The following is a 24,518-nucleotide window of genomic DNA, read 5'->3' as shown; positions in this document are numbered from 1 at the left end:
AAGAGTGTGTTAGGAAGTCTTTGCATTCCTCTGTGGCTGTCTTTAGCTATTGTGTCAGAAGGGGTCTGTAACCACTGGGGAAATCAATGAGCTGATTACTCTGTCTCTATGGCAACAATACATCAGCTTTCTATTGTGCATCTCCGCGGCCCTTAAGAAATGCTTGAGTAAGGCTTTCCCCCCACCACACCCCATCGCTGAGTTTAACAAATCTATACCTGTTGTTCCTAACGGGCTATTTTCTTTTCCTCAGAGATCATTCAGAAGTGATGTAGGGTAAATAACATTTAAATGTGTAAATGGAAACGATATCCTTCTTGGCAAGATGTTTTTGGTCACTAATCCCAACTTGAATTTTATCACCATTACTTTTATTTAAATTGATGGCTTATGGAACAGAGATTTCAAATTTACAAGGGTGTTTCTGAACACCTTGTAAATGATTATATATTGAAAAATTTAATGAGCTTTTGAAGATATGGAAAAATGGGAGACATTTGTTTCGTTTTGTTTAAGAAATCCTTTCAGTAGCATTAGGATACAAATAAACTTACTCATTACAGCTCAAAATAAGACCGAGTGCTATAGGTAACAGCATAAGCAATGTCTTGTATGTGGAAAACAGCTTTATGTCATCTGCTTAGAAAAGCGTTTTTCTATTTTTCATCTAAAATGTTTTTAAAATTACACTAGAGCTGTATAACTAACTTTCTTGACTGTCTTCAAAACTGAATACATAGAAAAACCTATAGAAAATATTTAATTATTTCTTTAAGATTAAGTAATTCTTTTTAACATTTCTAAGACTTAGTTATGATCTCTGGGAAGTAATCAGAAGCTCATTTTTTTTTTCTTACTGTAAAATAGTCACGGAAGATAAGGACTTTAGTAATATGTATGTAATGTCACTAGAATAAACAAAGTCATTCCAGACAGTGGTAATACCACTGTCCTGCTATTGTATAGTGCATATTGAGATTTTTTTCTGAGTGTATTAGGTAAGGGTTCTGAAAGTAACATATCTGATGATTCAACAGCTATGACTTTTTGAAGGGTTTGTTATATTTCAATGCACTGCTAATAGGGAGGTTTGCTGGAAGTTCATTAGTTTTTAGAACAGAAACCAGTGGGGCATGTATGTTTATAAATAAATAAAAGTATCACCTGCTTGGAAAATCCCATAATTAGCCTGTAGTCCATCATAATGTGAGAGTTTAATTCTTGCATTGGGTTTTTTTTTTAAGTGACTGAAAATAAAGTCCATTTACATGCAGCAGGCATGAGCTGTTAATTATGTCCATTTTTGCTCATCTTTATTAATCCTAAAATAGATTTCAGAAGTACTGACAGTAAAACTGCTTGGGGAAACCGGGGAGGACAGCGATCAGTGTCTCAAGATTTACAGTTGAAGTCTAGGCACTAAATTTCACTTTGTGGGTAGTGATACTTCTCTGTGTACAAGAAAAGTTGCTTTAGAAAGTTAATAAAATCTAACTGAAGCCCCTGTGCTATGAATCATCCTTCGCAGAACCTTTCAAGCAATTGCAACATACTAAGTAACTAGAGTAAGCTAAGTAGTAATTTTAGCTTAGCGTTAGGAGAACATACTTTCTGTTCAATTTTATTTGAAGCTTCACAATTTTCTTTTTAAAAGGTATATTATTATTAACAGTCCCTAAGCATTGATGAAATGTATTGCTTTTTGTTCTTGTCTGTAGGAACTTATCATGGCATGCTGTGTTGGAAACTCAAAATAAAATGTATATACCGCACTCTCATGCGTTTATAGATTTAAATAACGACTTCACTGCTGGTAAGTCATAAAGGTGTTAAATACCTTTCTAAAAGTATTTATCACTAAGTATACAATGTAATGTATTGCAATTACCTTCTAATATTTTAATAAATTTCATTGATGGTTGTGAAGTGTTGGTTCTGGAATGTTGTATTCAGTAATTATGACTGCGACTTCTGATTTTTGTTTTATTTTTAATTATTTTAATATCTACAATTTTAAAATTCTGGGGTTTAAAAATAACTGCCAAAATTAATAGCCTAATAAGATTTTCTACTTCTTGATGGTAATTTAATCAGAACTAATGCTTGTTCTGAATAATTTTGTGTTCACCATTAAAGCATTGTTTCCTGTTCTTTGTGATACTGTACTCTAGTATTCAGTTTGCAACTGAATCAGAAGCAGGGCTGCATTTTCTTCATCTTGAGTCTGAAAATAGTTTTATAGTTCATTCAGAAGAATGTTTTCAAGACTGGACTTAGAGTTTGTTTCTTGAAGATTTCAATATGACTTCATTCTATTTTGTTGTAGTTAATTCTAGCACTGATTGAGAAAATAGCATGTGAGACTTTATTCTTCTATTACTCTATAAGCAATCCTAAAACCTATTTATAATTCACTGTTTACATATGAGTACTGGAGACAACTTTTCTTATGGTAGATAAACTGTATTCTTCCTTTGATGGTGGCTTTGTTTTGTTTGGGTTTTTTTGTGAAATATGCAATGCAATTTAGCCTTCGATTACCACGATGAATCTATTTATCACTTACATACCTGGTTCGTACCTCCAAGCACACTTAAATATTGTGCTAAACTTAATTGCTTCACACACTAAATGAATTCTGAAACGCTTTACCTTCTGCTAGATGTGCAATGTACATCAATTCATATATGGTAATTTTGGAAAGAGCTTATTGTTTTTCCTATTTAGTAGCATGGGAATGAGAAAGGAAAGAGTCCATAAATTTAATTAAGATGCTTATAAATGTTGGGGATTAAGTTAATTGCTTTAGCGCAGAGTCAAACCTCAGTATTCAGTTCTGGCACATTGCTGCACGAAGCTGCCAAGTGGAAATTCCAACTGGAAAATTAAATATACGGTTGCTTACCATAATCAGTGTCAGGTAATAACTGATTCTAACACATTTAGTTCTATAAATCCTTTGGAATTTTGTTTTAGTGGCATGGGCAGCGTAGATGAGCATTCCAGGTAGCACTTTGAGATGAGTATATTGAAATCTAAACTCAGAGGTAGGCAAAGGTAGGAAGTCGAAGTTGCTTACATAGATCAATCACAGATTGATCGATTTTTGCATGAGTACACAAATGTGTTTTATGACGGCTAACAGCCTAAACAATGTCCAGAGAGCTCCAGTTAGTGGTAGTGATATACGGAAGTTCTCTATTAAACAGAAATGAAAGTCAGGATCTTGTGTTGGGGAGTGCCGGGAGGTTTTATAGATTCACATCTTTATTCATATCTCAAGTTGTAAATAGAGGCTTCTATGAAGCACTCCCCGTAGAAAGATCCTGACTTTTATTTGCTTGTAACAGCAAGGATATTAACACCTCAGGCTGAAATATGTGTTATGTTACAGCAACCTGAGGAAAATTTCAAGGAAAATAATTCATTCTGAGAAGAAAACTGGAGAAAATATTACCACAGAATTATTTTCTTTAAAATAATTTTTTGCTTCTAAGATGGGAACGGTAAATTGGTTTTTTGCTGTCCCTATGAAAGTTGGACTAACTGTGAACGTGGCGTATGTTGCTGAAAAATAATACCTTATTGGTGATATCTGATATTTCATGACTGATGTGTTATTCCAAGACTGCCTGCTGCCAAAATGAAAAGTCACCAATCGTCTGGTCCTGTCTGCACATTTATGGCAGTTCCCTCAGCTATAGTAACTGCTCAGGAACTGGGCCTGATGGGGAACACAACTCATTTTCACTTGAGTTATTAAGCTGATACAACTAGCCATGCAGCTTCAGCATTGCCAGAGCCAATGTAAGCGCAGAGAGAAGGTTGACTCCTCTTTCAGTAGCAGCGGTTGTAGCCTGCCTTTAACCAAGCATGAAATTGCACCTTGAGTCTCATTGTGCCTCTTCCAAAAAATACCTGTTTAGTGTTCTCACCATGTCTCCTGTAACTTGTGTTAGTCTGTACGGAGTTGGGCAAGTGACCCATAGAAGTCGTCATAAAAGTAGTCAGCTGATACAAACTTTAAAAAAAAAAGGCAAACCAAAAAAACAACCTGTATGTAACTGTCCATACAGTACTCATAGTAGTGTGATTCTAAATGCGTTCTGCCAAATAGGGCCAAAATAAGGTGCTGATATTACTGTAGTATGCCCACAACTAGGCCTGTGTCTCGCTCTGTGCAGTCTGGATAGACTTTGTAGAAGGCAGCTAAATGCTTCTCCTCTTTGTTCAGCTCTGTTCCTTGCTAGCATAGCTGGGGCAGTGCAGCCTTTCTATACCAGCAGAGAGAGGAGTGCGATTCATACAGTGTTACTTCTCAATGGAGTCAGTGGAGTCTACTACTTACTGGTTGCTTCAGGTAGAGCTCGTGAAGAGGAGAGGATTCTTGTGACTCAGTATTCACCCGCACTACCGTTCTTGAGTTGGAACAAAACCTCATTAAGAATAGGTCCTGGTACACATTAGAATATTATTAATTAGGAGGGAGGTGTTGACGAGGATGCAGGGGAATAGTCTGCATGCTGAAATCCTGTTGTCCGAAAGATTTAATAATCATGACATTTGATGCTGCTGTGGTACTCTTTGACTGAAAAATTCAGAGTATTTACTCACAGGCAATGCTGCTATTCATGAATATGAAGATATAGTTGTGCCTAAAATGGATGTACTGATTTTTGTTTACAAATAAAAAACAAATCTTCAGAATATGCCATCTTTACTTGTTGTTTTTTGGGTTTTTTAAGACCTTTTTCTAATATTCTGCAATGTTTTGGGGCTCTTTGTATTCTGTAACAGATGCAGCCAATTCCGTGATTTTTAGCTGGGCTAATTTTGGCAACTCTACCATTATAAACAGCTTAGGAAATTTAAAGTGTGCTTGACATAAAAAAAGAAAAAATCCTCTCTGGGCTGAGAATCTTTTTGCTAGTTTATTGCCTAACCCGTTTTCAACGTGCTGATTTTAAACCCTCAAAGCAGAGCTTTTAATTGCCACGCTTCTCCTGCTCTGGGTAAAATGAAGTTGCATTGTTATAATTTCATTATATGAGAACATGTTCATAAAGATGTTTTTAATCCCTGACAGTGCTTCATGAAAGGCTAACTGTTTAAGGATTTTATAATCCAAAAATCCACTAACAAGAACAAAGATAATACTAATCTTTCTTGGTGAGATATAAACTAGGCCGTTTCAGATAGTAATGTTGCTGCTGTTTTTAAATAAAGTATCCTCATGTAGAAATCTCAGCTTCTTATAATTTTTAATTCAGTAAGTAATTTTGAGTTAGGCCAGGAATTTTATATAATCCATGCAAAAAATTGCAGTATAAAACTTCTACCAAAGGGACTACGTGTGCTTTACGGATGAAGTAAATAAAAATTTTCAAGTGTCTTCTGCATGTGTATTAAGCGTGTGTTGCTCTTGGGAGGAGTATCTAGTTCACAGAATGGCCGAGATTGGAAGGAATGTCTGGAAATGATCTAGTCTACCTACCTACCATCAATGTCACTGTTCATATGTGCACTGAGATAGACTGAAAGATGAGGAGAAAATGTGGTGACCCTTGTTAGAACAGGGCTACTGGGTGTCCAGTAATACATACTCACACTTGTCATTAGTTCTTTTTAATAGCTAGCTTAAGAAAATAATCTTGAAGCTAATAACAATAGGCTTGTCTGAACAGATTAACATCAGGTGTATTTTATAGAGCATGACAGTCCAGGTGAGCATTTCCAAAGCAGGCTCCTCAAGTAAGAGGCCTGTCTTAAAAACGTCATATCCTCAAGCTGAAAAACTTACGTCATGTGACTTAAGAAAAGAAGTATTTGTACAGGATTTAACTCTTTTAACTTATAGTGAAGGAGATAAAAAGTAACTTCTCTTTGCATTAGTCCACTCAATTCAAAATAAAAAGGAACTCGGTCTTTCTCAGAAATGCGTTTCAGATGTAGTCAAGAGATGGAGAGAATACTGTTTAATTGAGTAAATGCTATTCGCAATATGGTCATTATACTGAAGATTTTACAACTGAAATACATGAACCGAACCATGGAGGAAAAGTGTTATAACTGGAAACTGAGGCCAAGATAGGCAAAAGGACTTGATAAGGACCACCCAGAAATGATGTAGAGATGGGTACCGATACAGATCATCTATTTAAAGCTAGACAACAGACAACATATTTTGTTTATGCCATTGTTGATTTGCGTTACAGCCAGCATTTTCAGATAAATACTTTGGACCAAGCTGAAGTTTAAATTTAGCATGGGTCACTAGGTGAACACTGATTAGACTGTCTTAATGTAAGCTCTCACAGGTGTATCGAGAGTGTTTATCTAAAGTTGAAATTTTTAGGATAGCAATTATTTTGCTACATGTAATTTTTTCTTCTAATTAGTTAACTTGATTGTTTCTATTTAAACATCCTAAAACATCAGATCTTCATTTCGGGCTAATGCTGTCTTTGTAAACCAAAATTTTAGTACTTAATTACTTGGAAAAAAAGGATTATTAATGAACAATAAATTTGTATGCTCTCAAAGCTACAAGTCTTCTACCAAGAAATCAGGCCATGTCCTTGCAAATATTTTTAAAAAATGTTCAAATGTATGAGACAAACTGCCTTGGACTCTGACTCATACTGTAACTTCATACTGTACATCTGTCAATGTATCCTTGAATGCTATGAAAAATAGCTAATGTATTAAATATTCTGTGCTTTGGTTATGTGATTCCAAAGTTTGGAAATACTGCTTTTACAACCTGTCTTGTGTTGAACACTAGCACATGGTGTGTATAATTGCAGATATTTCTGGAACTGTTTATATAAAATGAAGGAAAAATCATAAATTTTATTTTGGGAAAACTAAAGGGGAAAAATCATTAGTCAGAAACAGCTTGCTATAAGCTAATTGCTAGTCTCTTTACTGATTTCTGACGGTTAATTTTCTTACGTTGTTTTGCTTTGGGAATCTAGAAACTTAATGTACCAGAACATTTACAATGTGTTTTCTTTTTGATTCCCACTTCTTAGTTTAAACGCATACATGTAGATCGTTTTCTTCTTGAAAACCATTCATTCGAATCACAGGTGATTCTTCTGTTGTAATCATTTAAACCTGGATTCTGAAGACTTGATGTTAGAGACTGATTTTATTTTTGGTGAGTTTCCTCTTGATGGAAGCTGGTAGCCTCTCTGCCTATAATATTATCGTCGAAGCTTATTTTATGCAATAGATCTGCATTTATTCTCTATGAAAATAACCAGGCTCATTATGTTTGCAAACAAATTATCTGGCCTTTTAAAACTTACCTTGAGTGGCATTTTAAAACTGGGGGGGTGTGCGTATGTATTTGAAGTCAAATTGTTCTCTCTGTTTTGCCCCCTCCCATATGTTTTTTCCCAAAACAAATATTCAGTAATGCCATGTCACTGTTTCATTCCTTGAACAGGTACATTTTTAAAATTTCTTAACTGTTTTAAGCTCTGATAACAGAGTTTACCTGAGAGTTTACATAATGGAGGCAAAAAATGTATAAGACACACAGGATACATTTTGGAGGACCTCCATCTATGTCTGTAAAGCTTTGGTTCTCATACTTTTATTTTTACTATTTACAGATTTGTTATCTCCAACTAAAAATGCTCTGTGTGACATGATCTCCTGTTACCTCTGTTCCTCCACTTGTTTCTGCACAGCATTCAATACCACAGGAAGTTCCTGCTCCTAAGATGAAATCGGAGTTGCTCAAATTAGCTGCATCTCCTCCTGCAGCTGAGATTGGTCTACTTGTACCAATGGCACTTTTCTTACTCATAGCTTACCTCACAAGGAGAATTAAAGAATGAGTAGAGATCTTTAGAGAAAAGAAATGCTATTTTAACCTAAGTTTTTCCCTAATCTTTCTAAAAGAACCCATGGCCTGTGCTATCTGCTTAGCAGTTTTAATTTTTAAATTGCCATTATGAAGTGTCTCAAAAGCTATTCCTTTTGAAGTTTTTAATTATATACTGATATAATTATATACACTGGGGGGTACTAATACGGTATTTTTATGGGAATCAATAACTTAATATAGGTGAGAAGTAAATTGGTTCTGCCCCAAACAGCATTTTGTTGAGAAAGCATGAATGTGGAAATGGGTTCTGAAAGCACTCTTAACACTGAGTGGTCATCTTCTATTGATTGAAACAACATTGTTGCCTTTATTCTGAAAATAAACAGAATTTTCTGCCTGAAAACTCATGTTTGAAGTGCAAAAAATCAGAGGAATAGTCCTACCTGCTCTGCATATTCAGAAGCATAACTATTCAGCATAAACCTAATTTAAAAGTTTTCCATTTAAGTGATGCTTTTAAATTAATACATGTGGATTTTTTCCTACAGTAATTTTTAATAATGAAAGAGATTTTAGTGCTTAATTATATTGTTCATAATTGTTTATCGTCTGCTTTACTAAATAGTTCCAGTAAATGCTTATTAAATTTTGAAAGACCCATTTGAAAAGCAGAATAAATTCACAACGTCTTTTACTATAAGCACATTTCTTTAAAAAAAAAAATTGTGAACACAAATTAGCTTGTTTGGAACAATCAAAGTCCTTTTGTTTTGCTTAAATTTTTCAGAGGAGGAAGTTACTGGAAGGAGTGGTTCCTTAACTTACTGTTTCATGTAACTAGCACCAAAAATTCATGACAAGTTAATTGCAAACTCATGAGCATTGGTACTTGTATCTATATTGTAAAAGCTAAATTGCTGTAGCTAGGCAGTAGGTGTATTCCATTTTCTCTAGTACAGTACTAATGCCAACTTGACAAACAAATCTGAATACCGAATGATAGAGGGTTTCTCTACCTGAATGAAAAACTTACAAACAGAAGCACAAGACTTGTCAGGTTTGGTTTTCCATTTCCATGTAGTAAAGAAATAAAACTGACGTTATCTAACTTTTTTGTATAAAGTTAGGTTTGTCCGTGTTAAAAGTATTGTACAACTAAAGCTGTATAAGTACAACTAAAAAATTGTCAATAACTTTTTAAATTTTGTTTTTAAATACTTTTTTTTCCTACTGGTGGGTTGGTCTGTAAAGTAAATAAAGGAAAATTTGTAATGTAAATAAAGGAAAGTTATCTTTTACTTAGGCTTTATGGCATTTAGTGATTTTAATACAGTTGCCACCTTACCTATTCTGTGAACACACTGCAAAGAAGAGACTTTTAGTTCAGCACATTATTTACATTACATTATTTACATATCTACATGTACCAATACATATACATTACAAGCAGGCATGTTCATATGCACAAGTAACTTCTAGTTAAAGAATATGCACAGACACACTTGTTCTTCCACATGAATGAAAACTTTCTTTAGGCATGTTTGGAGTGTACATGTCTATGTTCTAATTGGGTAATACCTTGTGCATTTTGATAGTGCTTAAAAATAGGGGCGCTTTTTTTTCCTTTATTAACTTAAACTTCTGAAGTAAGTGTGAAGTCAAGCTGTAACATAAGAATGTTGCTCATGCCCTGGTGGCTTCTGAAGACAACTGTAGATGCTGAGGGTTTTAATTCTGAAATAAAGCCCTGTGACATTAAACTGAAAGGTCAACTCAGTCATTAGTGAAATCAACACTCCATCTATAAATAGTACTGGTTTTTATAGCACTTGAAAGTGAAGGAAAATAACAAGGATAATCAGAAGTGAGCTTGGAGCAGATTCTGTATAGTTAGGTTGTATTGCAATTTCCTAGTAGTCCTAATAAGAAAAAGCAATGTTTGGAAGTAGGGTTTGTAATACTATCTGCTTTATTCAATAAGATAGTCTACAGTTTTCCAGTTGGGCTGAAGTCTTCTAAGCTCTCTACCGACCTCCACATTGAACTTTTTGTAACCTTCAGTTATAAATGCATAGCCACTTTTCACAGACTGAAGTCCTGGTGGAGCTCGTTTGGTATTTGGTAACTTAGGGCAACTTTTTTCTTAGTGACCTAGCACTTGCTTTTGAAACAGCCTTCCTGAAAGATAGCAAGGTCTCTTTGCTTTTGCTGTTCTAACTAAAAGATCCATCCAAATTTAGCCAGTTTGAAACAGGTTTTAGAAATATCAACTGGGTTTTTTTTGTTGTTGTTTTCCTTAATTGCTGTTAGTGCCTTTCTAAAACAGCCATCAGTAGTGAACATACCATAGACAGGGATTATCAAAGCCTTCCCTTCCATTGTGGCTCTGGACTATTGCCAGTGTTTGGATGCTTAACTGAGAGCAGGGGGCAAAAGGCGGAGATGATGCACAGGAAGTGGGAGTAGAAGTTGGTAGGTGGGGAAGGAATCTGGGCTGAAGGTAGGGGATTTAGATGGGAATTTAGATGGGAATTTAGATGGGGATGATGAGGAGCAAACACTGGACGAATTTCTGCAAGAAGAGGATGTTAAAAGATGGACTTGAAGTTATTAGAAGAGGATTGACCTAACGCTGTGTGGAATAAGAGAAGCGTAGTTGCATAAGACTGGGTCGAGAGGAGTCTAGGATTGTCTGTGTAAAGAATACTGTGGGATAAGGATCGGAGATGGACCTGCTGTTGGGTGTAGAGCTGTTTGGTTGGAAACTGCCTATATGATTATTTCAATCTGTGGCAAAAATTGTAAGATACAGTGTAAGAAGCTAGGGATTGCAGGAAGAGTAGAAATGCTTTCATGTTCGAGGTGTTGGAATGCTGTCTTGCATTTTAATCCATCTTTTCTATGGAATTCCTTTGTCATGACCAATAACCTGTTGCAATTACACATTGGGCTCTCAGTAGGTGATTATCTATCAGGCATCTTTATTGTAAGTGTCTGGTTTCTGAGCTGCTGTGGCAAGAATGCCATGCTTTTGGTGCCCAAGATGGGCTGCCGTAAACATTAGTAGTTATGTAATGCTCCATTAGATATATTAAATAAAAATGATCAGAAACTGATCTAGGTCAAGATACGGGTGCACTGTGTTCAAATTATTTCAATGTTTGTAGATGTGTCTGGGATGACACTGGTATTGGTACAAGATAGATCTAAAGGCACTAAACTCAATGCAGTCTTGCTGTGCAAGTTTTATGTAGCTTTCTGGGGAGATTTTTCAGTCTTCATTGGGCCGTATGTTGATACAATGTCAAAATTAGCTGATCCTATCAAATAAAGATGGATGGAGCTGCTGTGGTTGCTCTGTAATGAGCTTTAGGTTACTGGAGCTTGCAATACAGTACATGAATAGCTTCCCTTTTTCAAGCTGAAACATAAATTCTAATAATCTCCACTTTTTTTGTAAGAATGAATGCTGAATTCGGTGCTTTTCAGTATATCTATTTACTGTTGATAAGATGTAGTAGAGCCTGGATAGCAGCATTATATTACTAAGCCAATTAACTCAAATTAATGAATAGCCAAATATGCTCACCAACTCACTTTTTAGGGAAAGTAAAAATGTGAGTAAAATGCTAATAGTGTGGGTTTGTGTCACAGCATGTGTCAGATGTCTTCTGTATTAAGCGTTTGGTATATATTTAGGTAGCTTTTCAGTGTTGTGGGTCTAAAATGCTGGGTAACCTCCTTGATTCTTTATCTTATTCCCAGGCTGATTCTTTATCTTATTGCCAGGCTGTTGAACTTTGTTTATGAATTTTCCTATTGCTTATGTTGTTTTTATGTTAATCACTGCCTGTTAAATCAAAAATAGGAAAACATATTTAAATGTGAACACACTTCACTTTGCATTTGTTTAAGAGAAACACTTCATCTTAGACAGTATTGCTTTTTTTTATTTCTAGCCATTCGCTTAGGCTGTAGGTGTTACATTTCAGGAAGATGTGAATCTGACATGAAGACCTTCCCCCATCCCAACTATCAAGGATTTTACTTACCTTTACTACATCATGTCACAAATCAGAAACGTAAGAAATGCCCTGCAGGCGTAGTCTAGTGGTCCATCCAGCTAACCCAATATTCTTTCTCTGTCAGTGGCAGTAGGAAAGCGGCCAGACTGATTTTTTTTTTCTTCCCTCCTCCCATTGTATATCTCCAGAATCTACAATTGGCATAGGGTTGTTAAAGGTACCTCCTTGCTTATTGTTTTTAGTATCTCTTTATGTACCTATTGTCTAGTAAAAGCATCCAGAGTATCACATTTGTAGTCTGTAAATAACTCAGATTGCTGAGCTTCGGATTATTTGATTTTTATAACCTCAGGTTGTAAATAGCACATTGTGGTGGTGTTAGGTTTATTGGTATTTGAACAGAGTGTTATGATATGGCCCTCAATACTTTATCCATGCTTTTTAACTTGAGATCTGCGTGCAAATGATTTTGTTTTCTACAGCTGAAATTGCAACCAGAACTGCCTTCCAAAGGCAGTGTGGCAGCATATCTTTTCCTGGGCATATGTAATATGGTAGGCATTACTTGTAGGAAAGAGGGGTTGAATTTCTTGATATAGCCAGAAGCAAAACAAAAATGTTGCAGTTTTCAAGATGATTAGTGTATTAAAATACAAAAAATGCAGCAATGAACCGTGTATGTCTTCATTGTTGTGTAATCCAAGTACTGAGCATACAAATTTTTAACGCATTTGTTGGCTCCATCTCTTCTCCTGCAGCCCTTATATATTAAAGAATTTAGTAATAATAGACATGGAAAGCTATAGCAATAGTGGTGAGAGATGTCTGCCATGGACACCGTTCCTTTGGGAAGGAGATGCTTGCAAGGAGTTTTTGCCATGGCTGTATAGAAAAAGATATTTATAAATTGCACAGATTCTTAATTGTTTCCTCTCTAATGCTTTTGGCTCTTAGGCACAAAAACTTACATAATAAAGCCAGATGGAATCATAGAATAAGTTAGGTTGGAAATCATCTGGTCTAAAACGCTGTACCAGGCAGGGCTTGGTTTTTCTTACAGGTTTCTTTCCTACAAACTTGGAGAAAACATTTGTAATTCTGAACTATACAAATTCATAAACAGTTATTTGGGGTGTCTGAATTACATTGCATTTTTACACTGCTGCTGTGAAGAAATTATTTTGTTTTGCTTGCTTTGAAATCTCTGACGTTCTCAATCAAAATGGAGAATTACTTGTAAATATTAAGCATTCTATTTGATTTCAGTGCCAGAGGGTTTATTCACAAAAATATGCATAAGCATTTGAGACACGTAGCTTCTAAGAAGGCTTAAGGATAAAAAGGAGGACAATTGGCAATAACACACCGGCTGAATTGGTTCAGCGGACTCTAGAACGAGAGGTGGTGTTGCTGTATCTAAGTTGTCCCTAAATCACAGCTTGTGGCTTTAACTTAGGAGCAGCATGGCACTAGCTCCTCTATGCTATTTCTGGAAGATTATCTGCTATCTTTGCCTGCCTTTGCATTTTACCAGTGCAGTGTAATACTACAGCAGCCTTGGAGCTGCTTTGGTGTGTTGGTTCTGTTTGTTGTATATAATGTTATGTGCTTCAAGTTAGGAACAAGGAGAGACAGAGAGGTACATGAAGAGGAACAAGGGGCAACAGTAGTTTACTAACTTTCAAGAGAAGCTGTTTCGGGGGTTTGAGGGAGTTCAGTTCAACAAAACTGGCGTGTTGCTGAATTTAATCATCTTTAAGCTACTGCAGAGGGCCATGTTCAGCACGGATCTCTTGCAAACCAGAGAGATGTATGGTAGATTGCCTCCTCTGAAAACATAGCTCTGTTTTCCTACTCTCAATATGTAGAACACGTGTTCACATTAAAATACTTGGTTTGTACAGCAGCTGAACAAAGACTTTAAATCTGTAAGCACCTCCACATTTTTAACATAGTAAACATTTTAGATGTTTTAAATTATCTTCTTTCTATTGGCTCTTTGTAGTTTGACTTGCATTTAGTATCCTGATTTATTCCTCCTACACTGCAGATAGCTAAATGTATTATTTGATTTTATTAAGTTGTGTGACATCCCAGCCACCATGGTTCTCTCATCTTCCCCCCCCCCCCCCTCCAGGGTTCCCCCTCCTTCCCCCCCGCGCTCCCCCCCCCCGGAGTTTAATGTTTATTTTAAAGCTACTTTTGATTCTGGTCCTAACATCTGGGATTTTATATGCCTGTTGTTCCTTGCCTTCCTATATTATTTCAGTTCCCCGTGCAGTCACATTTCTGAATATTTCTATACACTTATTAGGAAATCAGATTAAATGAGTAGGGGAAAGAAAACTAATATAATATGGTTCACACTAAGAATGGAAAAAAATTGATTTTTCAATGCATAAGAAAAGTCCGTTGCAAAGCTCCCTCTTTTACATGCTTTTACAAAAGAGGTGTATATGTGTAATATACAGTAACCATACATACTCTGTTACAAGTAATTCACTAATACTTGACTGAGTTCATAATGGCTGTGGCTGAAAATTAGGGTTAGTATACTTTGCAGTTTACTTTGCTGTCGTCGTTGCCCAGTCATGTTGAGTGCCTGACTTTCTGTGGCCTGTTGTAACTCTGGAATGAACAATATGGAATGTCTTTTGAGTCAAACATGGCTGTTATCCTCTCTGAGGAGCTGTAACTGATAAATTTACTCTGTAAAGCTCAAAGGAAAACAAGATATATTACTACTTATAGATAGTTCAATTCGTAGCAGTGCTTATATGACTTCCCATTAAGATGTTAAGGACATTCATTTCTCTTTATTTAGAAGGCTCTATTGTAAGGATACTGTAGGTGGTACTGCATTTTCCCATTTAAGAAAAGATTTTTTTTTTTAATTTTTTTTTTTACTGATAAGTTGTCATAGTATGGTGCATTAGTATAGGTTTTAAAATTAAGAATAATTGTTAAATGAAATTCCATCGCATGTTACATTAGTCAAGAAATAGTGCTGTTTTATTTTTGCTGGTTTTATTTTTAATGAACTTTGTTTTAACCTTAAATAAATTATTTAGAGCTAAGGTCCTTGTAATACCCCCAGCATAACTCATATCTGCCTTTTGTATTTGTTTCTTTCCACCCTAGAAGCATAACTGTGTTGCATAAAAACTTGATGCATTTATTTAACCTAGTAATAACCAACTGTTCAGAGCTGAATTTCTGGCATAATAATACTGGGTGAATTATGTCTTCTTGGCAGCTGTGCCATTTTGTCTAATTCTGGGATAGTCACAAAACATGTATAAACGTAGCATTGCCAGTGGGAACGCTGAGTTAATGGTCCCCAAGATCTTTCCTTGCATAGAGGACTGGGCAGAGAGAGGATTGACCTAGCAATTAAAGATGAGAGGTCAGCTCTGCAGTGTGTGAAACTGAGTCAGAGATGTGGTGGGAAAACAGTTACAGTGCCAACAAAATCTCTGCTGAAGGTTAGGCAACCTGTTATATTTGCTAATCAAATGCTAGTCATTTGCTGTGTATTTAAATATAATACTTAAAGAGCCTATTGTGGCATAATCTGTATGCGACATAGCCCATAACTAGTTGCAAATTGCAGTACAAATTACAGCATGGATATACTACAACCCTACTTGAAATACTTACTTGAACCTCAAAAACTTTTTTCAAGATTTAGTGGCATTTTGACCTGTAGAAAAGTGAGTTGTGGCTTCTGTTGTTCCATGTTTCTCATTTTTTCCCTGTGAATGTATTGGATTTTTTTAATATTTTTCTGGTTTATATCTGATAGTAATCAACAGTATTGCACAAACTCCCTTCTACATGCAAAGTTACAATTTGAAAGTTTATATATGTTTTCTATGTTACATCTGTGATATCTTCAGATTGTTTCCATTATTTCTGTCTCTTGCCTTCAAGAAATACTTAAGTATCAATATAATTCATTCCAATGAAGCACACTATCATGCTTTTCATGTGTGTGCTCTAAAGGAAACTGCCATTTCAGGTATTCAGGGGAATAAAATTAAATGGTATGACTCTCAAGCTGGGGGCAGGGGGGCGGAGAAATCTGTAAGTAAAATCTTTGGGGTTTTGTGTGTTTGTGGGTTTTTTTGGTTTTGGGTTTTGTTTGTTTGTTTGCTGTGGGGGTTTATGGTTTGGCTTCTGCCCTGCCCCCCCACCCCCCCACCCCCCCAGAAGACAATACCCTTTATTATGCCATTTGAAATTCCCTGTACAGCAGTCCACCTGCTTATTCAGAAAACCACCTCAGGGTAAAGCATTAATACTCTTTTTTTTTTTTTAATCGCTTTTTTTCTGCCTACAGACTAACCATGGTGTTCTAACTCAAATAGTGATATTTTAAATTGCGGGGGGGAAGGAGGGCAATGAAAAAGAAAACACGTGCTTAAATCTGAAAGAGTGGTTTTGGTAAGATCTGGACTTCTTAACACTGGACTTCATAAATCTTTTTTTTCCCTTAAAGCCCCCCCCTTTTTTTTAACCTCCTTTATAAAGCTTTTTCTTCCCATTTTCCTAATTTGGGTGCTTTCCTAAATGGCGATGAATAAGCTCGTCTTTAAGTAGGCATTGTCAGATAAATCCTTTGAAGCACTCTTTTGCGCTGTTTTGATGTTTAAGAGAATTTTTGTGTAAAGGAAACCTGAAATATTTCTCCATCTCCTTTTCTCCTCCTGTCAACAGTATATCTGTTACTTAATTCAGCATACCCAAAATAAAAGGATGGTTGGTATTTTTATTTTTAATTTTAACTTACTAAAAATATAACTATGTATACTTTTTTCTAGCTTTGAGGTCTGTCTCTGTCTTCACTATTAAGAAACGTTCTTCAGTGTGCGTATATAACATCCAGCACTGACTAGCTCATATGACGCTAACTTAATTTAGGAATAAACTATACAAATGCAGAAGTTGAGTGCAGAAGGTATATTTATTTATACAGAAGAGTATGAGGGATGAAAATAGTTTTGGGGGGGTTTGTTTTTTAATCTTTCTTGCTTAATATATATACATCTAAACATCACTGGAATATAATATTTATAACTTATAAAATATAGGTAATATAACTTATTTAAAAATATATCTTTATTGAGTGATCAAATACGTGTCTAGTCTAATGTTAAATGTTTTTTCTCTTATGTTTTTCCTTGCAGATTTGTTCCTTACTACATCACCAAATTCACAAAACGTTCAGTTTGAGACATGGGTAAATAAGGTAAGAGAGAAAACCCAAATAACCATTCTGTTAAAACACGGACAAGTTTTTAAAAAAAAAAAAAAAGTCATCTGCTATTCCTTGTTTCAGGAATGAGTGGAACCGATGTTGAGGCACTAACTGCACTATTGCATTTAGACTGCAGAATATCACTGGAGATCTTTTACTCAGCATAAGTTCCTCTGCGGATTTTTTTAACATGACTACTAAGTAAATCAATCAGACACCTTAGCAGGACTCCTGGTGTGTCATCAGCTGTTCTAGGAGGTTACTGACACTTAGCATGGTGATCTATGAAGAAGAGGCTGATCAGATTTTTTATTCTTGCTGTCTCAAAGATTTGATTTCTTTAAGTTAGCTTTCTTAGAACTATGACTTCAGGTCTTGGGTAAGATTTTGTGAGACAGGGGTTTAAAATCTCACTTGTTACAATATGTACGCAAGTTACAGCTGAGAAAATCCTGAGTCCTATGTTAACCAAATATCACAAATGCAATTCAGGGTTGGGGAGAAATAGGTCAATGTGGTTTTTTTTTTTTTATTTATTTATTGAGGTTCTGCTTTTGTATTGCCTAACTTGACCAGGGTCAGTGAAGAACCTCATTGTTAATAACAATTAATGAAATTAGTTGATTTGAAACTAAGTGTATCCTTTATACTAAATCTGTTATCCAAAAGGACTATGGTTAAGAATCTTAGCACGTGTATGTTAAAAGTTTACTTTATTGTTATAATAGAAAGTGCTTAATGTGTTTCTTATTAGCTAAGGAATGAGTTTTTGAGGCTTCTACCTGAAAATTTATCCATCATATCACAGCGAGTCACTGTAGAACAGAGAATGTAGTCTTGTCTGTGACAACATGGCCATCTTCAACCAGCTGCTGAACTCTAAAATGTTAAAATTAAAAAAAAAGAATAGCTGCCAGATAATCTCAGAATACTAATTTGTAGGCAAAAGTAATGAAAGCTGTACTAGACACTTTTTTTAAAGCAGAGGGTCATGAATTCTGTATTTCTAGCTTTTATATAGACTTAAAAATGAACAGTTTTTGACTTCGATGAATTTAATTCTTGAGGGAGTGAGTGTTAGTGATGACACAAGGCAATTTGACCTGTCTCCTGCAGGTGTTTTTGGTTTTTTGGGTTTTTTTTTAATTTTCTTACAAATTTTGGATTTTGCAAACTCATGTATTCTAAATATTATCCTACATTATATATTTTTGTATGCATAGACTTGTTTATCTTTAGAAAGAAAGAATTGTATTCTTTGGAACCCACTAAAATATGTCATACATATAAAATATAGGTACACATATATCAATCTTAAATACCTTAATTGATCCATTAAATGCTGTTAAATTGCTCTACAAACCTAGGCAAAGTAATTCCCTTCACTGATGCACCATAAAATGCTTTTAAATCATTTGCCTATATGATATATGCTTTTCTGGCCAACTGAGCACAGGGCCTAGTCGTCTTTTCTGCATGGAGATGATTTGCATCAATTTGGGGGGGGGGGTTCTCATCTGAATCATTATCAATTATATTTCAAGGTAAGATATATAGTCAAACATCCACATACTGTCTCCAGAGTTGCATCTTCAACAGCATTGAATATGACATGAGTAAGCAATATGGATAACTATGCGTAATCCACAAAACAGTATCATTTGTCTCAATGGCTTTACGTATACTTGTGTGCATAGCACTTTGTATGAGCTGATTGCAATGACTAGAAAAGTGGGCCTTAGGTCATCTTACTTGGCGACGAAAACTTAACGTTTTAAATGGTTTTGTTCCAGTTGTGATCCAGTTCTACAATAAACAAGGATCCAGCACTCCTCTTTTGTCTTTCTGATGAAATACTGGAATATTGTTTTCTGTAGGCCTAGGTTTTAATAATAGATGATTAAAACAAGACTTGAACCAGACCTAATGTAAAAACAAGTTATTTCTTAATTAGAAGGAAAACAGAAGCTATTTTTAACAGGTGTGCAGGTGTGTTTTTATATATTACATATATCTATAAAATCACATGTCAGTGTGCATAAATGCACATTAGTATTCATTACCAGTTAATTATGATTTCAATTATGCTGCTGAAATAACACAATCTCTTCCTCATAACACAGCAATGGACAATTGTATCTGAATATTACTATTACTGGATTTCCATAAGATTCCATAAAGGATTAGAAATGCAAAAACTCAGTCCTGGTTTTCAAAGAGTGCATTTTTTTTTCATAGCTGAGATGTCTCTTTATTATCTACTTAAGCGCTTTTTTATTGATGTGTATGTTCTTTGGTTCAAAAGTGAAATTTTATCACTTAGTCTGCAATTCGGTTTTTCCATCATCTTTGTCCTGTTTGATAGGATGGGAACTTCTCTAAAGCTGGAAAAAGTAAGGAAACGCCTAGTGGTGTGAAAGTTGTTGGACAGTCCATGTTTGCAGATTTTGGTGAGTTTTATTCTTCTAAACTATCCTGAGTGTTTCTTTTTCATATTTTGGTTAGCTACTCTAAATCAAAGAACAAATAAAGATGTTTAGCTCTAAAAGTTGGGTTTTTTTACTTTTTTTCTTTAAGGTGTTATATCTATTTGACTGTAAATCTTGAAATATCTGGGAATAATTATTAATAAATTCAACTTTGGCAATCCCAATACATTCTACATCACATGTATTACACTTAAGGACTGTTGCTTTGGGGCATGGCACAATGCCAAATTTACTTTTATCAGACATGTATTTTGTTTGTCATGATTTTGGTTTTTTTTCCCTAATCTTGTTCAGAAGATATTACTTGAGTAAATGTTCATAAATTCTTCACTTTTACAAACTAATAAAGCCAAACTGTAAATGAATTAAAATGACTTGAAAAAAGATTGATGAAACGTGGTAAACTCTTAATGGTTGTAATTGAAAATTCCGGAAGGCTTTTGGACAGAAGATAAACTTAATTTATATGTAAATCTATTTTTGCAAGGGTTAGTGAAAGCCTATATCTTTCTGTTAGAATGTACTTTTTCACTCAATTGTGGCTTATCAATGTGTATGTCATGTTACGGAGAACAGGAAATGTTGGTTTTGTAGTCCAAAAAGTACTTCTTTTTTTCTGTGCAAAATAAGAATTTTGTGGCCCAAGGGAAAGTGCTGCAGGCCTCATTCTGCTGACACTATTGAATGTAAATAACTTCTTAAAGAACTAATTTACTATATTTATACAACATGCTTGTTAATTGTGAGACTGAGCCTGTCTTTAGATGTTGTCAAATGGTAGCCTTGTTGCATCATTTTGGTTTAAAATCTGTTTTAAAGAAAATGACAATTTTTTTAAATTAAAGACTCTAAATTAGACCCAGAGTCCGATTCTCTTGCTCTATGCTGCCACTTAGAAGTATTCTTAAGAGTTCTAGCAAAGCTGTTCACTGACATGTAACGAGAAGACACCTCTGCTGGGTAGTTAATTATCCTTAGATCCTTTTCTAGCAACTGTGGATGGGTTTACAGATCTATAGTAAATGAAATAAGGCAGAAGCTGAACAATGCTCTAGGTTCTTCTGTGAAATGTTAAACATTTTCTAAAATCTTGGTAAAATCTTTTACTGTTTATCTACAAATATAAAAACTTGTGTATATAATATCTGAAGGAAAGAGTAGAATACTACAGTTTTTGCAGTTAAAAAAAATAAATAAATTTGGGGGTTTAGTAACCCATTTTCCAAGCTGATGTTCTGAATAATGTGTCTTAATAGGTACTAAGTAGAAATCTGATTTTTTTTTTTAAATGATGGCAATGTGGAAAGCAATCTTTATGTAGGATAATTTTATCTCTATGTTAGGTAGCTAATGAGTCCAAATGATATATCATAATTCTAGAAATTTATCATAATGAATGGAATTTTAATAAACCCTGGGATGTTTTTGCAGAGAGATGTGGAACTGTTCAAATGTTAAAGTTAAAATTTTGAAAATGTGAATAAATTGAATGCAGTGATATAGTGGTGCAGTACGCTGTGTGGCTTTGGTACAGCCAAGGTTATGAAAGACAATGGCCGATATAGCTAGCTTAGCCGCGGGGAGCTGCTGTTTTGGAGTTCCATCACCAGTTGTTTAATACTCTGCTCTGCTAATCATCATCAAATTCACAGGCAAAGCACTAGTGTGAGGCAATAGTGAAGCAATCTTTCTAGTAAGGATGAATACAATGGGAGAAAATGCGTGCAGGGACTTAAGAAATGCATGCAGATAAACGTAGAGGGACAGCACATATGGCAAAGTGGATAGAGAGGCAAGGAATCATCAGTATCATCTATGGGAGGAGATGCTGGCTTTTCAGAAGCTCACTTTTTGGAACTGGTTATTTTGAAAGATCTCAGCCATTTCATCTCTAAGAGAGAACACCCGGCACAGATCTTGCAGTATGAGGGTCTTGCTTCCTCTTCCTGAACACCTACATACACACTATAATCTTTATCTTCATTCCAGATGACTCAACTTCGTCCAGGGTGAAGGACGGGAAATCGTTTAATGGTCTTTCTGCCCGTTAATTTTCCTAAGCGAGTGAAAGGAGTGTTATAAGTGTGTGTGTGTGTTTTGATAGAGGAACAAAGTTTATTCTCACAACTATGGAAATACTTGTAACTATGATTTCAAATTTACTATTTGAGTACTACTATGACTCTAATCTTTCTTCTGTTGTAACAGTGGGTAGGAAATTGAGCAGTGCATCAAATTTTTTTCATCTTCAAAGCATTAATTTAAAATAATCAAGACTACAACAGTTATTTTCTCATTGAACAAAGTTTTAGAGAATATTGAAGTGAATATGGTAATAAAACAACGTGTATGAGTAGTGAAGGAGTATAATTCTAAATTCCATGTTCTTTATGAAATGCAGTCTGAAGGAAGCTGAATAATACTCCACCACCATCAAAAAAATCCTACCTACAGTGAAATAGTTCTGTGCAAGAGTGGCTATACAGTAATTGGTAGGAGGAAAAAAAACTTTTAATGCAAAGGAGGCTCTTAGTTGAGTTCTGCTCATGTTCATTTTCATTCCAGTATTTTTTGTTCTGCACCAGTCTAACAATAAAGAGGCAAAATCTCACATTACTGGAATAACACTGTATCAGAGTAACTACATTTACCCTCTGTGCTATGTCTGCGTATGTTTAGATACTTCAAAAGGTAGGCATTCATCATACAGATTCTGCTTGTAATGAGCCGAATTTAAAGAAGATGTCTTACTAGAAATGGTTTGTCAGACTTGAACATCTCCTTTTTTCAGTTTCCCGTTTCAAAAATGATGAAATAATGATTGTCATGAGTCAAAGGAAGTTAAGGTATGATGGTTTGCAGTTTGAAATAGTATTTTGACTATCTGTAATGGGGCCTGAAAGAGGTTGCATTGCACAACAAATCAAAATAGCACAATGAAAATGTAAAATGAGATGCATTAGAAGATTGCACTACCTTCTACCTAAGTAGCTTTTGCCAAACTGCGTGTGATACACTAAGCAGAACATACCATAGCACTCTCACTCTGCTCTATGCATGCTGCAAGCATCTTATTTCTGTGTTGCCTGCCTCTATTTTCTTCCCCTTTCTTGACATTTTCTGTACCTCATAGCTGATGGGCCAGCCTTGCCATTTGCTAAAGGTCTCAAAGGATTCCATACTTATCTATGCTTTCACTCTCTGCCACTTCTCATTTACTTAACCTTGTGCATATTAGACTCTGGAACTATGTCAGGCCCAGACATGAGCTTGGGAGTATGTCACTTGTGCTGCAGCCTTCTCATTTAAACCCACCTTTCTATTTGGACACTGTTGCACTTCTGTAGTCCAAGATTCTGATTTACTGATTACACCTACATCTTAGCAAAACATCTTTTGAAACAAAAGATGACTTTGTCTAACGTTATTTCCTGCTTCCAAAAGTTCTTTTTGAAGTACTCCTTCCAGCCATAAATATTTACTTGTCATTTGAAAAAAGGGGGGGAGCTTTGAATAAGAGCCTGACTGAGAACCTCCAAAGGCAACTAATTTTGGGTAAGGTTTCCTTTCTTAAAATAAACAGGTTGAACAACAGCTATCAAGTAGAAATTATTTAGATAAGTGGAGCTGGAAAGAACAACAATTAGGTGACTCATGAGAAACTGTCACAGATGTTAGTGTAATCTTAGCGCCAAGTGTTCCTGATGTACTCAAATAAAGATATATTTTCTCCATGAAAAAGATATGCAAATATATGTCGTATACATCTATATATATGTATCTGTAAGGTCTACTATATTTCTGTATATACGTGTGTGTATATTCTAATGGAAAAATATGCAAAAGCAGGTATGTATATATATCAATATATTTATGGTAATGTGGTAGACCTTAGACTTTACGTCTGAATTGGAACCTCTAAAAGAAGTAGCACTCCCCTCCGTTACATGATAGCAATGATTGGTATATTAACCTAACCAAAGCATCCTGGCCTGTATCAGAAATAGTGTGGCCAGCAGGAGCAGCGAAGTGATCGTTCCCCTGTACTCGGCACTGGTGAGGCCGCACCTCGAATACTGTGTTCAGTTTTGGGCCCCTCGCTACAAGAAGGACATTGAGGTGCTGGAGCGTGTCCAGAGAAGGGCAACGAGGCTGGTGAAGGGTCTGGAGAACAAGTCTCATGAGGAGCGGCTGAGGGAGCTGGGGTTGTTTAGCCTGGAGAAAAGGAGGCTCAGGGGAGACCTCATTGCTCTCTACAACTACCTGAAAGGAGGTTGTAGCGAGGTGGGTGTCGGTCTCTTCTCCCAAGTAACAAGCGATAGGACAAGAGGAAACGGCTTCAAGTTGCACCAGGGGAGGTTTAGGTTGGACACGAGGAAAAATTTCTTCACCGAAAGGGTTGTCAAGCGCTGGAACAGGCTGCCCAGGGAAGTGGTGGAGTCACCATCCCTGGAGGTATTAAAAAGACGTGTAGATGTGGTGCTTAGGGACATAGATTAGTGGTGGACTTGGCAGTGTTAAGTTAACAGTTGGACTCGATGATCTTAGAGGTCTTTTCCAACCTAAATGATTCTATGATTCTAAAGGACAGTGAACAATTGACAAATTTGTATTGCCCTTTTAAAAATAAATTTATTACAAATGGCGTTTCAGTTGATTAAGGTGAGCAGAGCTGGGCACTGGAGAACTCTGCGCTTATTTGGTTGACACATTGCTCCAAACAAGTAAGAGCTCTTCATTATTACTTTTTCTATTCTTCTCATGTCACTATGGTAATTGCAGTGCAGTGGTTGCTATAGCAAAAATTATTAATCCTCCGTTGTTGTTAACTGTATGCTAGCAGAGGCTTTTTATAAGATCTGCTTGTACTGTCTTTAGAGGAAATCATAGATGTTGGCTAGAAT

General features: G+C 35.6%; 1 protein-coding gene across 1 annotated transcript in view; it reads left to right on the top strand.

Moving 5' to 3' along the window:
• The window catches only part of ITFG1 (integrin alpha FG-GAP repeat containing 1), a 92,194-nt gene that overhangs the window by 12,373 nt on the left and 55,303 nt on the right, over positions 1-24,518 (top strand). Inside the window, exons 7-9 of the mRNA XM_009320340.1 lie at positions 1,719-1,813; positions 17,055-17,116; positions 19,491-19,575. Of these exons, the coding sequence (XP_009318615.1) occupies positions 1,719-1,813; positions 17,055-17,116; positions 19,491-19,575 (242 nt within the window). The remainder of the gene's footprint in view (positions 1-1,718; positions 1,814-17,054; positions 17,117-19,490; positions 19,576-24,518) is intronic.

This window comes from Pygoscelis adeliae, unplaced genomic scaffold (genome assembly GCF_000699105.1).
Source record: "Pygoscelis adeliae isolate BGI_AS28 unplaced genomic scaffold, ASM69910v1 Scaffold62, whole genome shotgun sequence".
NCBI lineage: Eukaryota > Metazoa > Chordata > Aves > Sphenisciformes > Spheniscidae > Pygoscelis > Pygoscelis adeliae.
The sequence above is the reverse complement of the archived record's forward strand: the minus strand, read 5'-3'. Positions and strand labels throughout refer to the sequence as shown.